We start from the raw sequence: 13,931 nt of genomic DNA, 5'->3' as shown, positions 1-13,931 counted from the left end.
GACTGAATCCCAGGCCAGCATGGCTGTGCAACCTTGGACAAGTCATTTAGGATCTCTACCTTATTTTCCTCATCTGTAAATGGAACTGTAAAATAGGACCTACAAACCTGGTGTGAGGGTTATAGGAGCTAATATATGTGGACAATTAGGCATTATTATCGTTAGACCATTTATTATTGCACATTAGTTTCATTTTATGATCAGTTAAAGTGTTTTCTGTTTTTATAGAATATTATGGAATTAGAGAAAAATCGTTCCTTCTTCTCTACTGTGGGTTTCGGGTTGAGACCATGGTTTTCAAGGCCAGGATTTAATTGCAGTTATCACTTAGCCCTCAGCTAGTTTGAAAAACAAATCTATAGTCATGTAATTCAGTAAAACATATAGAAACTATTGCACAGTAATGGTTGGTTGCCATCTCAAGGGCTGTCAGTGACCTGTTGCTCAGGGTTGGGGACCTACGTGTGTGTGTAAAGTGGGGGGCCCTCAGTGATCTGATCTGATCATGGTCTTCCTTAAGCATTTGCAACATTGCCGGCTATGCTTTCTCTTCAGGGATGTTATGTTCTTGTGTCTTTTATGACTTTTTGTAGTTAAATCCAAGTTTTAAAATTGAGAAGCATTTTTGTTATTCTTCTAATTCCTTCATAAAATACTTCAGAGACTTTCTCTTTGCCTTTTTCTCAATCGTGGTTTCGCACCCTCAGAACTGGAGCCTGGAGAGCCTTTCCCTCCTTGACTGAGATTGCTCCGTCCAAAGAGCACCTCCCCGGGGTGTGTAGCATCCTGTTTACTGGGTGGAACTTTTCTGTGGAAGAGGCCAGAGCCGAGGTGAATTGGAGTGGCTTCCTTGCTGTAATCAGGCATTCTCTTGACAGACGAGCCCAGGAGCGGGACAAGCAGTGGCTTGAGCACGTGCAGCAGGATGACGAGCACCAGCGGCCACGAAAACTCTGCGATGAGGAGAAACCCAGGAGGGAAGAGAGCATCAAGAAGAAAGACAGTGAGGAGAAAGGCAAGTCGGAAATGCAGGACAAGCTGAGCCGGATTCTCCATCAGCATCAGGGACCAGCAAAGCCAGCTGTGCAGGCTCCCTGGTCCACCGCAGGTACCAGAAGCCAAACGTTCTAGCAATAAGTCAGCTCTGCCCAGAGCCTCCTGAGATACTTCCATAGGCAGTCAGGCCCTACCTTGTCCTCAAGAGTAGAGATGAGGCTGTCAGTCTCCTTTTTTTGGACAGTGCATCAGCTCATTCTCTAGGATGGCTAGGTATTTGTTCAATTATTCCACTGCCATGTCAACTTTTGGCCCTCATTCCCCTGGCATCCAGAAATCTTTTTACAGACAAGAGTGGCATGGTGTTTCCTTACCAAGCCCCTCGCATACACCTGGATTCCAAGTGGAGGTCCTAACCTTGCCTGCAAAAAGAATGCTCTGCTGCTCCAGTTTGTTATTCTCTCTGGGAATATCTGAGCTGTTTCAGCCACAGGAAGTGGCATCTTTCCCCTTTGCCTTCGCTGAGGTGCCATTCACTGTCTTCAGTCCGCACGACATAAAACGTTTTTACCTTTTGAAAACTATGACTGTTTTTGCCCTTTGAACATAAGTTGCCTATTCAAATCATGATAAATGAGGGACCTTGAAACACCTAGAACATGTTATCCATTATATCACATACAAACTAGAATGTTTGAATTTTTTGAATTGTTGCATGGCTGTATGATACTGTACAGCTTTGCAGGTAATACTCAACTGAAGAAAGTGATTGCCTTTTCCTTTGTATGGTAAAATACTTTGACTTTATTCATTTGATCATCAGTGTGCTTTTTACTGGTATACAGGAAGAAAAGAAAAGAAAGAAGCACACTATTCCATAAAAATTCATTTGTTTCTTATGTGTACTGCGGGCAGGGGTGGGAGGGAGGGTTCAGAGTTGGCTCTGACACCTTCCCTGCCTTACAATGCACACAGTCGAGGTTTCAGAAAGACAGCAAGTGACCAGATCTAGACAGGAGTTGGCCATGCTTTCCAAAGGCAAGTGTAAGTTTGAATACTTTTTTTGATATGTGAATAATTTCACCATTACTTGATCTTTGGCAATTAGGTTAAGTCCCTGTGTTTCCTCCTGATATAAAATGAATCTTTCCCCTCTCTCAGTGGGAAATATTGCACATGATCCAATTCAAGACCACATGGAGCTAATACTTGCCCCTCACTACATTTCAAAGAAAAACGTCCGTCAAGATCCTTGCAGCTCTTGGGTGAAACAGTTCAGAGGGCCACGATTACTTATCGTTAACCAGAATCCGCAGTAGCTTCTGCTTGCATGCATTAAAAAAAAAAAATTATTTCACTTAAAGTCTAAATTGTTTTCATATAGGGTGTGTCCTTAAGCTCCCCCCACCCCCACTCCTAGGAAATGTAGAGGAAGACATACTTCACCAAGGATTATCAGTTATCAGGCATAATTGTTCTTGGTGAAATCAGCAGTTACATTTTATATGATTACATTAAGAGCGTAAAACATCAACATTGCCATGCCTTTGAATATGAAAGGTTGTGCTGTTTTGCCCCCTCCCTGGCAGTTCTTCTGGGCTGATTCAGACTTGGGGTCCCATGCTAACTGCTGCCTTGTCCTTCATACCCTGGATGGGGGAAGGGGTCTCAACGCCTTACAGATGTGCACCCGGAGCCTCAGCCAGAGGCAGAGGGCAGGGGCCTGAGGCAGCTCCCTGCACTGGGCATGAGGTGACGACCTTTGTTTGGAGAGCGCCCACCAGTGAACTCTGATGGGCTGGAGTTGCTGACATCACATGTTGCTCTTCTTTGGCATTCAGCCCATGTTTCAGAAATTCCTAGAAGGGAGGGAAATAGTAAATAGTTCAGATGTTAAGGCAGAGGAGGCAGCAGTTATTTTGAATGTTGTCATGTAGTTGTGCTCTGTGTGATGTTTTATTTTTGTTCCTCTCCCCCTTTTTTTTTCATAAACAGAAAAGGGCCCACTTACAATTTCTGCACAGGAAAATGTGAAAGTAGTGTATTACCGGGCACTGTATCCCTTTGAATCCAGAAGTCATGATGAAATCACCATCCAGCCAGGAGACATTGTTATGGTAAGAAAGACTTCAGTGAAAGTGTCATTTCTGTTGATTAGTATCTGTCCTTGTTAGAATTGTGAAATTGTCACCAAGTGTGAAATCCAGTAACCCAGCATCTGAGTTTTTGAAGGGTAGACTCAATCTTCTTCCTTTTCCATTGGAATGACAGGTGACATTTAAAAATGTATCCTAACATCACTTTAAAATAGAGTTGTTAAGGAAACTGGGTTCTTATCACAGCCTTTGCATATTTCTAAATCTATAAGGGTCTGGTAATTTCAGAGTTTGGATTACTACTTATATACTCTGAGTAGTCTTTAGGAAATAGTTTTAAATGCAGAATATGTTATCACCATTTTCATAATTGCCAGTGATAGCTTTTGTGTCTTTAGGTCAAAGCATCTTTTTGTCCCTTTGATTGTGTAAACTTTGAATTGTGTGAAGAGTAATGAGTTAAGTATGGTTAATCTGCTTTCCTACACTACAAGTGTACAGATAAGAGAGCTTGGAATTTTGTGCTGTCATAGTTAATTTCTGTAATTGTAGTAATAATTAAAGATAATCTTGTCATGGTGACTCAAACTATTGTAGCCAGTTTAAGAAAGAATAAATCAGTGTGGTTGACCTAAATTATTTCCTGAAAGTAAACAATTCTTCACTCTATTTATTAGTATTCTTCACTCTAGTTACTAAGTTAAGAATCAGGATCTTAGAAGTATTCATATTTTGCATTACCAGTAGCATTTTTGTTTTTAAAGATGGAAATAGTTCAGAATTTTAAAAGAGCTATGAAACTTAAGAATTGATGCAAACATGTTTCACATACCAGGGCTATATGTCTTTAAAGTATAAAAAGGGTATCATACAGCTCATTGTACTATCATTCAGTCATTCATCTTGCATATATATATTAGATCTCTGTGTGCAGCATATATGTTCATTAATGGGCCAAAATACATAGAAAGAAGAGTGTGTTTGGTACTCAGAGATGGGAATCCCCTCTGCCCTTTTCTGATAGCTTTTTCTCTAGTTCTCATGGGCTGGAAATAAGGGAGTCAAGCCCGAAGGTCCAGAAAGTCAAGATCTTAACAATAAGGAAACCTTCTTCTAATATACTCTAGCCTTCATTCAGCAAGCAGTTTTTGAATGTCTGGGTGCCAACCTCATGCTTTACAGGAAGAACTTCTGGTTTCTCTTCAAGCTTGGGCACACCACTATGTAGCCACGAACACGGATGTGCTGGTCAGCACCCTCACCACCTCTTCTGTCCTGTATCATGCATTACTCATGGCACGAGGCTGCTTTACTCCTACTACCTCATCTTTGAGTGGTGCCTTTTAAAGTGGATTAATTGTAAAATACATAAATAACCACGCAATAGCAGGAATCTAAATATTATGAGGGTAGAGTGTGATATCAGACAGGACCTTACTACAATGTTGTTTTTTTACATGATTTTAAAAAATGGCTGTTTTTAAAACTGGAATTTTCTTGCAACACAAGATACAGAAAAGTAATGTTCTCTTCTTGAGATAAGGCAGTGTTAAAAAATGTGATGATAAGGAAATGTTACAGATGATCTATATTTTAATGAGAAAATACTGCTATTTTTTGGGAACATAGTCTTGTTAACAGTGACATTGGGTGCCTTTCCTCAAGTTGGCTAGATAACCTCCAGCTCAACTAGATGAATAGAGTTTAGATATACTGTGAGAATAAAACGTTTCATTAAACATATATTTTGCCTTGCTTTCAAACCTTTGCTTTCCTGGTGGAGGTTAAAGGGGAATGGGTAAGTGCTCTGTGACTGTCAGGAAGTCTGCATCCTATTAAATGTTTTCTTCTTTTAAATCACTTTAATTCTGTGTAAATACACATCTTTGGGCGTTGTCGTGACAGTACAAATGTTTTGAGCTTATGTAGTAAGTTGTGCTAAAAAAAAAGAAAGAAAAGAAAAGAGAAAAATATATGAAAATTTGTGGACCAAGTCTCTCTTTGCTTGGTACTATTTAAGGACTAAGTTGAAGGCTCTGTGTTTGGAAAGTTATTAGGTCAAGTCTCTGTCTCATGGCATGGACAAAAAAAAGTTCCAAGAAGGTTAAATTTGGAAGTTGACATTCTTAAAAAAATTTTTTTTCTAATAAAAGGAGAATATTGGGATAATTTTCTGGCTAAGAATGGTCTTTCTGAGTTAACACCAGAAGCCATAAATGACAAAAATGAACAAATTGACAATAAAAAAAATATAACTTATATGTTGCAGAATACATAAGAGGCAAAGGGTTACTGTCCATATTACATAAAGACTCCAAAAAGTTAATATGAAAGGAACTCAAAACTTAGAAAAGTTGGCTAAGGATATGAAGAGACATCCACCGATGTAAAAAATAAATAATTTTTTTAAATATATGAAAAGGTGCTTATTTTCACTGGTGATCAGGAAAATGCAAGTTAAAACAAGATAGTATTTTTCATCTCTTAACTGAGCAAGTTTAAAAGTTTGATAATATCCAACTTTGTGAGGAGTGTAGGGAAGTAGATATAATACACATGGTCAGCATAGTTGTATGAATTAACTAAGCCATTTGGGAGACAGTTTGGGAATATCTATTCAGATTTAAAATTTTCATTCCTCTTGACCCAGAAATTCTGTTGCTCTCTCTCTCGTAGACTTTTTTTGGGTCATATGCACAGGTACATGTGTACATGGCTGTTCACCACAGTAGTATTAAAAAAAAAAACGAAAAAAGGAACAACCCAGTATCTATCAGTAAGGGATTGGTTAAAACAAATTATACAGCTAAATAAACATGAAGATGTTAAAAAAAATTACAAAAATCAACATACACAAATAAGCTCTCCAGTAAAAAATCAGAAATAGTATGTAGAGTATAATTGCATTTTGGTTAAATAATAAACTGTGTATATGTGAATGTTTATATGTGTGTAGTTAACAGTCTTGATGTATAGACATCAGACTGTTAACAGTGGTTACCATAGGGCAGTAAAGAGGGGGCTTTCGTGTTTCATTTTATGTACTTCTATATTATGTTCATATTTAGAAATGTACCAACATTTATAATTTTTATTGAAACACTAGAAATAAATTTAGCTTTGGCAAGTGTATCAGAGAATGTCTACCCAGGACTGGAATGGTATTTACTTTATCTCAGACATCCCGAATATGTAATGAAATATGGAATGTACTGGTAGGCATAATTTTTTGGCTTGCTAAAGGAATAGTAGCAGTGCTTCACTTTATACTGCACAATGTAACACGACACTCCAAATGGCATGCAACTGTATTCTTTTCCTGAGGTTAACAATCAGTGTCCCCAAAAAGGGAAGTTGGCATGTAATAGTAACAATTTTTTATTTCACAAAATTCACAGTTAAGAATTGATGATCGTAAAAAATACATAATAGAATATTAATATCAGTCTCTTTTGGGTGAATAATCAGGAGTTCACTTACTGTCATGAGCAATAGTAGTCATCAGATTCTCAGATTTCTCAAACTTCTTTGAAAAATAGCTAACTATGCCTGATAGATTTTAGACATCTAGTGTTTCCTTTTTTACTGTTAGGCAGTTTTGGAGGGGACTTTATTTTGCTTTTGAGAAAACTTGATAATCAGCCCAATTTTTCTCCAAAAAATTTTTTCATGTTTAGTAAAAATTACAGTGCTATCTTATGTATAGTTAAGTTCTAAATGTTGTTGATAATACAGAGAAATATAAGAAGATGCCTGCCATTCAATGTTTAAAACCCTCATAGGAAAATACAGAAACATACATGAAAAGGCCAATGTGTGATGAAGCTCTGAGTGAACACTCACTAACTTTGCTAGGAATTAAAAAGGAATCAGTAAATGGATATGTTCAGGGACAACTTCTGAATGGAAGCTTCTTAGTTCAGTTTGACCTTGACAGGTAAGGCTTAGATACTTTGAAAATCTGTGGCCTGTCTTCTGATTGGAGGTCCCAATATTTGGAGAGTGAATAAATCAGATATGACGTCCATAATTGGATGGAGGATGAGCATAGGAAGTTAGTAGACTTATGCTCTCTGCTGTTTGTTTATCTTAAGAACACAGACTGATCGTCTAACTCAGCAGGTCCTACATGGGGCAGGGCAGAGTACAGTAGAACCACTCAGAGAGCTTAAGAATAACCATTCCAGGGCTCACCCCCAGCAACTGTGGGAGCTTTTAATCCATATATAAGATTCAGAATCTTCTCCAGGGAAGATCTACTAGGGAATCCATTTTGGGAACCACTGATGTAACCTGATCTCTTTTTCCTGTCAGGACTAATTCTAAGTCGTTTCTGGAAAATAATACTTAGAAATGCCCCCCAAAAGGAGACTTCTTTAGCAGTTGTCAGCCATCAGCAAGTCAATTTATTCTGAAAATTGTTTATCTTCTGATTTAGTGATATTCTTGTAACAATTTAAACTCATTTTTTTCCTTCTCTTCTTTTTTTAAGTATAGGGAGTACCTTCTCTTGCCTGCCTTCCTTAGCTTCCACAACCTTAGCTTATTTAGTAACAATTGCTCATAGTATCAGTACTGTTTGGAGAGACCAGTACACATACACATGATTACAGGGTGGGCCAAATCCAGCCCGCTGCCTGTTTTGGAACACAGCTTTATTGGAACACAGCAGGTTCCTTCATTAACATGTTGCCCAAATCTGCTTTTGTGCTATAATGACAGAGTTGATAGGTTTTCACAGTTAGAAGAAAAATTTGCCAACCTCTAGATTAGAGCTTTAGAAAACAATTACAATATCCAGGAGTTTTGGGGGAAGCCTCACATTTCCAAACTGGCAAATACATGAAATATATGCTGCTCCCCACTTTCCTTGGTAGTCACACCAGCTGGTCCAGTTGTTTAAAACCTGTTCGAAGTCCGTGTTCTCTGTTGTGCTCATGGGGGGAGAGGGGATTTCTGGTTCCCTTCTTTGTGACAAGGTCAGAGGTGTTAGAAATATTAATATTGCCTGACAAAGACGGCAGCCGTGAAGCATATAAACATTGAGGAAAGAGACCTGATACTGAGCTTCAGCCACATGCGCTTGGACATGATGGCTGCTGTGTGCATTTGACTGTCCATCAATGCCCTACAGTACACAGTGTATAATTACTAACATTTTTAGACTAGATGTTAAACATATTCCCCAACATGTAGGCAGTGTCTGGGTTTGTGTTCTTCCCTCTTAGATGATGTTCCACTAGAATGACCCCAAATGTTTTGAGGTGTTGGACTCGATCTGGTTAAATGACATTGTATTAAGATCAATATTGTTAATATTTCAAATTCTCCTGACTTAGAGCCACCAGTAGATGAATCTGCTTTATATATGTAAAAGTCCACATTATAGCCAGCCACATTCAAAGAAGTTTGTATGCCTAACTTTTCTTATTCTATCTTAATATTATGTAATGTTTTTCCACAACTGGATTGGCATTTTGGGTAAAGTTTCCCAAATCCAGGAAGAAATATTTCTCATTTTCATATGAGAACCTTTGCGCCTTTTCTAAGTGGTTAATTTAATTTTAAGAGTGAATTTTTATTATATCTCTGAATCTAAAAATTTAATTATTCATTGAAATTAATGGATTCCTGTAAGAATAAATCAAACTAATAGAGACTATTGTTTAGTCAAAGTTGACTAGTGAATTTACTTGAGTAAAAGTGAAATACTGATTTCATTATTGTCCTGAAGAATAGGAGAAGCTCTTATCTGCACAGATAAGAGGCTGATGTGGCATGAACCACCTCTGGGTGGTGTGGCATGCTTTCTGTCTTATCAGAGGGCAGGGCTTGGGTGTGATCAATCAGTGAGCCAGGGTCAGAGCTAGACCTGACCCAGAATGGGACATTTGTTCAGGGCCTCAGATATATGTCAACCAAAAGTCTTGTTAACCAAGTATCTCAAGAGAATGGCAGTAAAACAGAGGACATAAGTAAATAAAGCAACTGACATTTGAGGAGATCCAGCTTGGACAGACCAGTGGCAATTCCAAATGGGCCCTGATCAGAGATTGAACTCCAGCCCCCTGAGGGATTACTAAACCTGGCACGGAGGCAAACCCAGGGCTGAGAGTACCAGGCAAGCTCCTAAGACAGAGATTTCCCCATACAGAGAGCCAGAGATTGTTACCTAAAGTGGGAGTGCAAACCACAGGCTTTTAGAATGAGACAGAAGCCCAAATAAGAGACCTGCCCAGAGTTAGAGCTGGACAGCAGGGGAGATGACTTCAAAAATCTATCATTAAACACTTCTCATATGCTGGGCAGTGTTCTAAATATTTAACAGTCTGCACAACCACCATCACAAAACAGGTCTATTATCATGCCTGTTTTACAGGTGAGGAAGATGAGGCACCAAGAAATAAAACCTGCCCAAAGTCAACCAGTTAATAAGTACGAACACTAGTACTTCCATTGAGGCAGTCTAACCATGGAACTCTACCATCTATCGTCACGCTTTGCGGTCTTGAGGCTGTTACTTTGTTAGGCTCAAGCCCTTCACTCACTCTTGCTTGGTCAAAGAGCGAATGGAGAGAGCAGGAGCTTGCCTGCCAAACCTGAGAAACTCGGGAGGCCTTGGCACAGCCCGGTCTGCAAACAGCTATGTTTCTAGTACAAAGCAGCTATAAAATTGAAACGTGTCATAATAGCACCAATAAATATAAATGTGGAAGGAAAGACATCTAGCCATTTGAGTTTAGCATAAAATAAGATCCGAGTAGGAAAAAAAATGTCATCTTAAATCCTCCTAGAGAAACAGTTGGGGCTGCCCAGAAAAAGGAAAGAACAAAACAGTGTGGAAGAGTTGGATGAAAAGTGACTAATGTGTTCAAATCTGATACCAGTGTTAAGAACAACAGAGCTGTAAGGCAAAAAACAAGCCTTTGGCGAAGCGGTAGTGTACTTCATCTCGGGGAACTCCTTTTTGGAGACTTCTCAGTTTTAAAAATTGCTTTTACTCATGACAGTAAGGGTTCCCTAAAGTGGAGCAGCAAGCAGGCATCTCTCACTTACTGAATATTTTGTCAACAAGTACAGAATTTTGTAGTAAACTGTATTCTACTTCCCCACCCCATCCCAAGCATTTTTAAAATGCAGGTAGACTGGTAAACATTATGCCATTCCTTACTCTACACTGGACACAGAGAGATGTGCAGTTTCCTCGTTTGTTTTTTGGGGGTGAAGGGGGCTTTGTTCATTTATTTATTTATTACTGAATATTTGAATGGGTTAGAAAACTGGTGTTTTTCTAAAACATTGTTAAGACACTAGTGCTCATTTCTGTGATTTCTAAAAAGCAACAGTAATATCCAGTGAAATGTTCAATGTTTTACTCCCTTTGGTAGTGTATTAGAGGATAAAAATAAGAGTCTCTGATAGACCCTTATTTGACTGAGAGTAATGAAAATAATCTTATAATAGTGAATGAAATTGTCCTCCAATATCATTCTCTTGTTCCTCATAAAAGAAAGGGGGGTGAACTCATAAAGATAGGTAGAATCATCCTGGTGATTTTTGAATGATCCTTTTGGATCAGAAATAAAATAAAATGCGAACATTCGAGCAGAGTGTAAGAAATAGCCTCTGTGAAATTTTTTAACAATTCTATTCTCACATGTACACCTTTGTGAATATTAATTTCAATTTTTAGAAAAGTTAATAAAATTGACTTACTATAAATAATGACTTCATTTTCTCATCATGTATCTGTGGAGCTTTTAAATGATGAAATATAATAGTCACTTTGCTTCCCCATGGAAACCATCTAAGGCTGTGTTTTTATTTTTTTTGTCTCAGTGCTAAATAATACTTCATTATTGAGATATTTCAAGTACTAAATGTATATTGATTGTATCCTTTGTTTTCAACTTCATTAATAAACCCAAGTCAAATTATTTTTTAATAATTGCATGACTTCCTGAGTGATGAAGTCTGTCAGATCACTTCCCAGTTCAAAATAGCTCCAAAAATTTAGACTAAAGGCCTTACAACTTTAGGCACTTTATCTTAACTGCCATTATTAGCAGAGAGGTGGGAGAACCAAAAAAAAAAAAAAAAAAAAAACCCCACAGAGAATAAGGACTTGAATTAGAGCATTTACTGGTTTTTCCAGAGCTGATGTTTAAAGACCATTTTCCCAGACACTGAGGCTGAGAGTAAGATGAAGAAACATCTGTGCGGTGTGTCAGTCTGCCTGGTCTGAGGCTTGGGGCTTTGTCCTGGGAGAGTGTTCGGTGTCTTTATGGGCTGATTTAGTTACCCTTCAATTAAGCTTTATGACTTTCCTGCAGGTGGATGAAAGCCAAACTGGAGAACCAGGATGGCTTGGAGGAGAATTAAAAGGAAAGACAGGATGGTTCCCTGCAAACTACGCAGAGAAAATCCCAGAAAGCGAAGTCCCTGTGCCAGTCAAACCAGTGACTGAGTCCACCTCCACCCCTGCACCCAAAGTGGCCGTGCGTGAGACCCCCGCACCTTTGGCGGTAACCTCAGAGCCCTCCACGACCCCCAACAACTGGGCTGACTTCAGCTCCACGTACGTGTCGGCATGCTTTTCTGATGAGTTTTGAAATGCCCACTTGGTAGTCCTTTCTTTCCTTTAAATATTTTTGTAGTGTGGGCTGTACCTTTGTGTGGAGGAGCAGGCTCACTTTTATAACCACTTCTGCTCTGCTGGCAAAGTGTGCAGTATGTTCTCTGAACTGAATTTAATGATGTCATTGCTCAACAGTGATTTTCCCTGGTACAAAATAAAGCCTATTACCTTGTTCTGGTTGATAATTTGCCCATTATCTTTCATTCTTGTGGAAGAAATGGAGAAGTACAGTTTCCCAGTAATCTGACATCCGTGTCAGTCAGCAAATATTTAGAGTCATTTCCTGCATGTAAATAGCACTTTTTGCTGGTTAGAAACAGATTGAATTCAGTTATGTGGTTGTGAATAAGATAGGAAGCTGTTTCCTTTAAAGCTTTACTCTTCTGTCAGCCTTGTACAAATGCACAGGAGAGCAGAGATGTGTGTCCTTGGCCACCCTAGTGCTGCGCCCTTGGTCGTGAGGAAATGGCATTGAAGACAGGGCGGAAGCAGGAGGTGGAAATGATAGATGAAACCACTGTCCGTGCTTCCAGTTACAGGAGCACGATCTTAGATGTGCAGTCGTCAAAACATTTCACACTTGGATTCAAGTAAAAGGAATTGGAGTAAGAAGGGTTTAAAAAATTTTTTTCAAGTTTATCTGGAAGAAACGAACAGAAGGCCTGGAATCAAGACGTAATGCTGGAGAAAGATGAGGTGGATCAAGTAGAGACATAAAGAGCCTAATAATAAGGGCAGGAGGGAGTGGAGGGAAGGGTGTAAGGAAAAACCAATTTTTCATACTTGTATTTTCATATAAGAGGTGGTAAGTACTGGTAAGACAGGTCTTCCTTATCTAATCTCTGCTAAAAAGTAGCCTCCATTAACATGATTCCAAGTCGAAACTCCCCCTTCCTCTCTTGATCTTGATTGAAAAGTTCTGACTTTTTAAACAAAATATAGGCTAAAATATTTGAGACAAATACCACATTTTCCAGGACTTGGTTTTGCTCTTCAGTCTATCAGTGTGACTCTAATATGTGGTGTGCAGCTCTCCTGCTATGATCTTATTTTCCAAACCCAAAATCAGGGAAGTGCATTCTAACAAAGGAATTATTTTGATTTTCGAATGTATGCATTATAAAGATGTAAAAAGTCAATTGCGTTTAGATCTGCATGCACACGGATGTGTTTCTTTAAAATTATAAAGTCACAAAATTAAAACTGTCCCAAAGATCCAGGACACCTGGTTGCTCTAAGGATATCATTTGTAGTTGCCATGGCATCTAGGCATATGGCCTGGTGCTTGCTGTGTGGTGGATGGGACAGAGAAATGGTGTGTGTGCAGCGCTACCTGCCAAGCTGGCATGTCTTCAGATGTGGTGTGTAACTTCTTTTCTGCTGATTTATCTATTATTACAAGGGACAATAGTGATCATGTGAGGATGACTCTGGTGCTTTAACTTACAAAGTATTTCCCTATCCAGTATTTCCTGTGACCCTCACAGCTGACCAAAGTGGTGGAATATTGTTTCCATTTTATTGGTGAGGAAATCAAATTTGGTGAAACTGTTTGCCTGAGGTTCGTCATTGCCTGTAAAGCCCAGGCTCAGACCCAAGTCTGGGCTCATTCCTTCCCCGACCTTGTCCCTTGAACATCAGAAAGCCCCACACATAGCAGGCTTGTGTTCGCTGCGAGTGAAGAGCTAGTGCATTCAGAGTAGCTTGCTTCTCACCGTGGTATGCTTTTCCTTCCAGGTGGCCCACCAGCATGAATGAGAAACCAGAAACTGATAACTGGGATGCATGGGCAGCACAGCCCTCACTCACTGTCCCAAGTGCCGGCCAGTTACGGCAGAGATCGGCCTTTACTCCAGCCACGGCCACTGGCTCCTCGCCATCTCCTGTTTTGGGCCAGGTAAAAGCAGCCACTGGGAATGTGAAGACCTAGCATGCTACATGTACCAACAAATTCAACAGCTGCTGACCCTCAGTGTTATTTAGAATCAGTCCTCCTCACCCATATCCAGGTCAGCTGGCAGTGTGGGATGCAGGCCATGTTTTCCCAGTAGCCTCTAAGGAGCCTATTTTTTGTGAATAGTGGGAACTCAGAGGAGGGCAAACTCCTGCTCAGGTTGATCAGGGAAGCTTCACTGAAGCAGTGGCATTTGAGCTGCATCTTGGTAAGATGGCAAGGACAAAGAGTACTGTGAGGAGAGGCT

At 39.5% G+C, this 13,931-nt stretch overlaps 1 protein-coding gene across 10 annotated transcripts in view; it reads left to right on the top strand.

Annotated features, from left to right (window-relative positions):
* ITSN1 (intersectin 1) overlaps positions 1-13,931 on the top strand; it is a 223,426-nt gene that overhangs the window by 148,187 nt on the left and 61,308 nt on the right. For 9 of the 10 annotated variants that reach the window (XM_073231404.1, XM_073231405.1, XM_073231407.1 and 6 more), the window contains 4 exons: positions 879-1,108; positions 2,992-3,113; positions 11,426-11,670; positions 13,468-13,627. In XM_073231404.1, coding sequence (XP_073087505.1) covers positions 879-1,108; positions 2,992-3,113; positions 11,426-11,670; positions 13,468-13,627 — 757 coding nt within the window. The remainder of the gene's footprint in view (positions 1-878; positions 1,109-2,991; positions 3,114-11,425; positions 11,671-13,467; positions 13,628-13,931) is intronic. The other variant, XM_073231403.1, reaches the window with a different exon arrangement.

Source organism: Manis javanica, chromosome 3 (assembly GCF_040802235.1).
Source record: "Manis javanica isolate MJ-LG chromosome 3, MJ_LKY, whole genome shotgun sequence".
Taxonomy (NCBI): Eukaryota; Metazoa; Chordata; class Mammalia; order Pholidota; family Manidae; genus Manis; species Manis javanica.
This window is presented reverse-complemented; position numbering and strand designations above follow the sequence as displayed.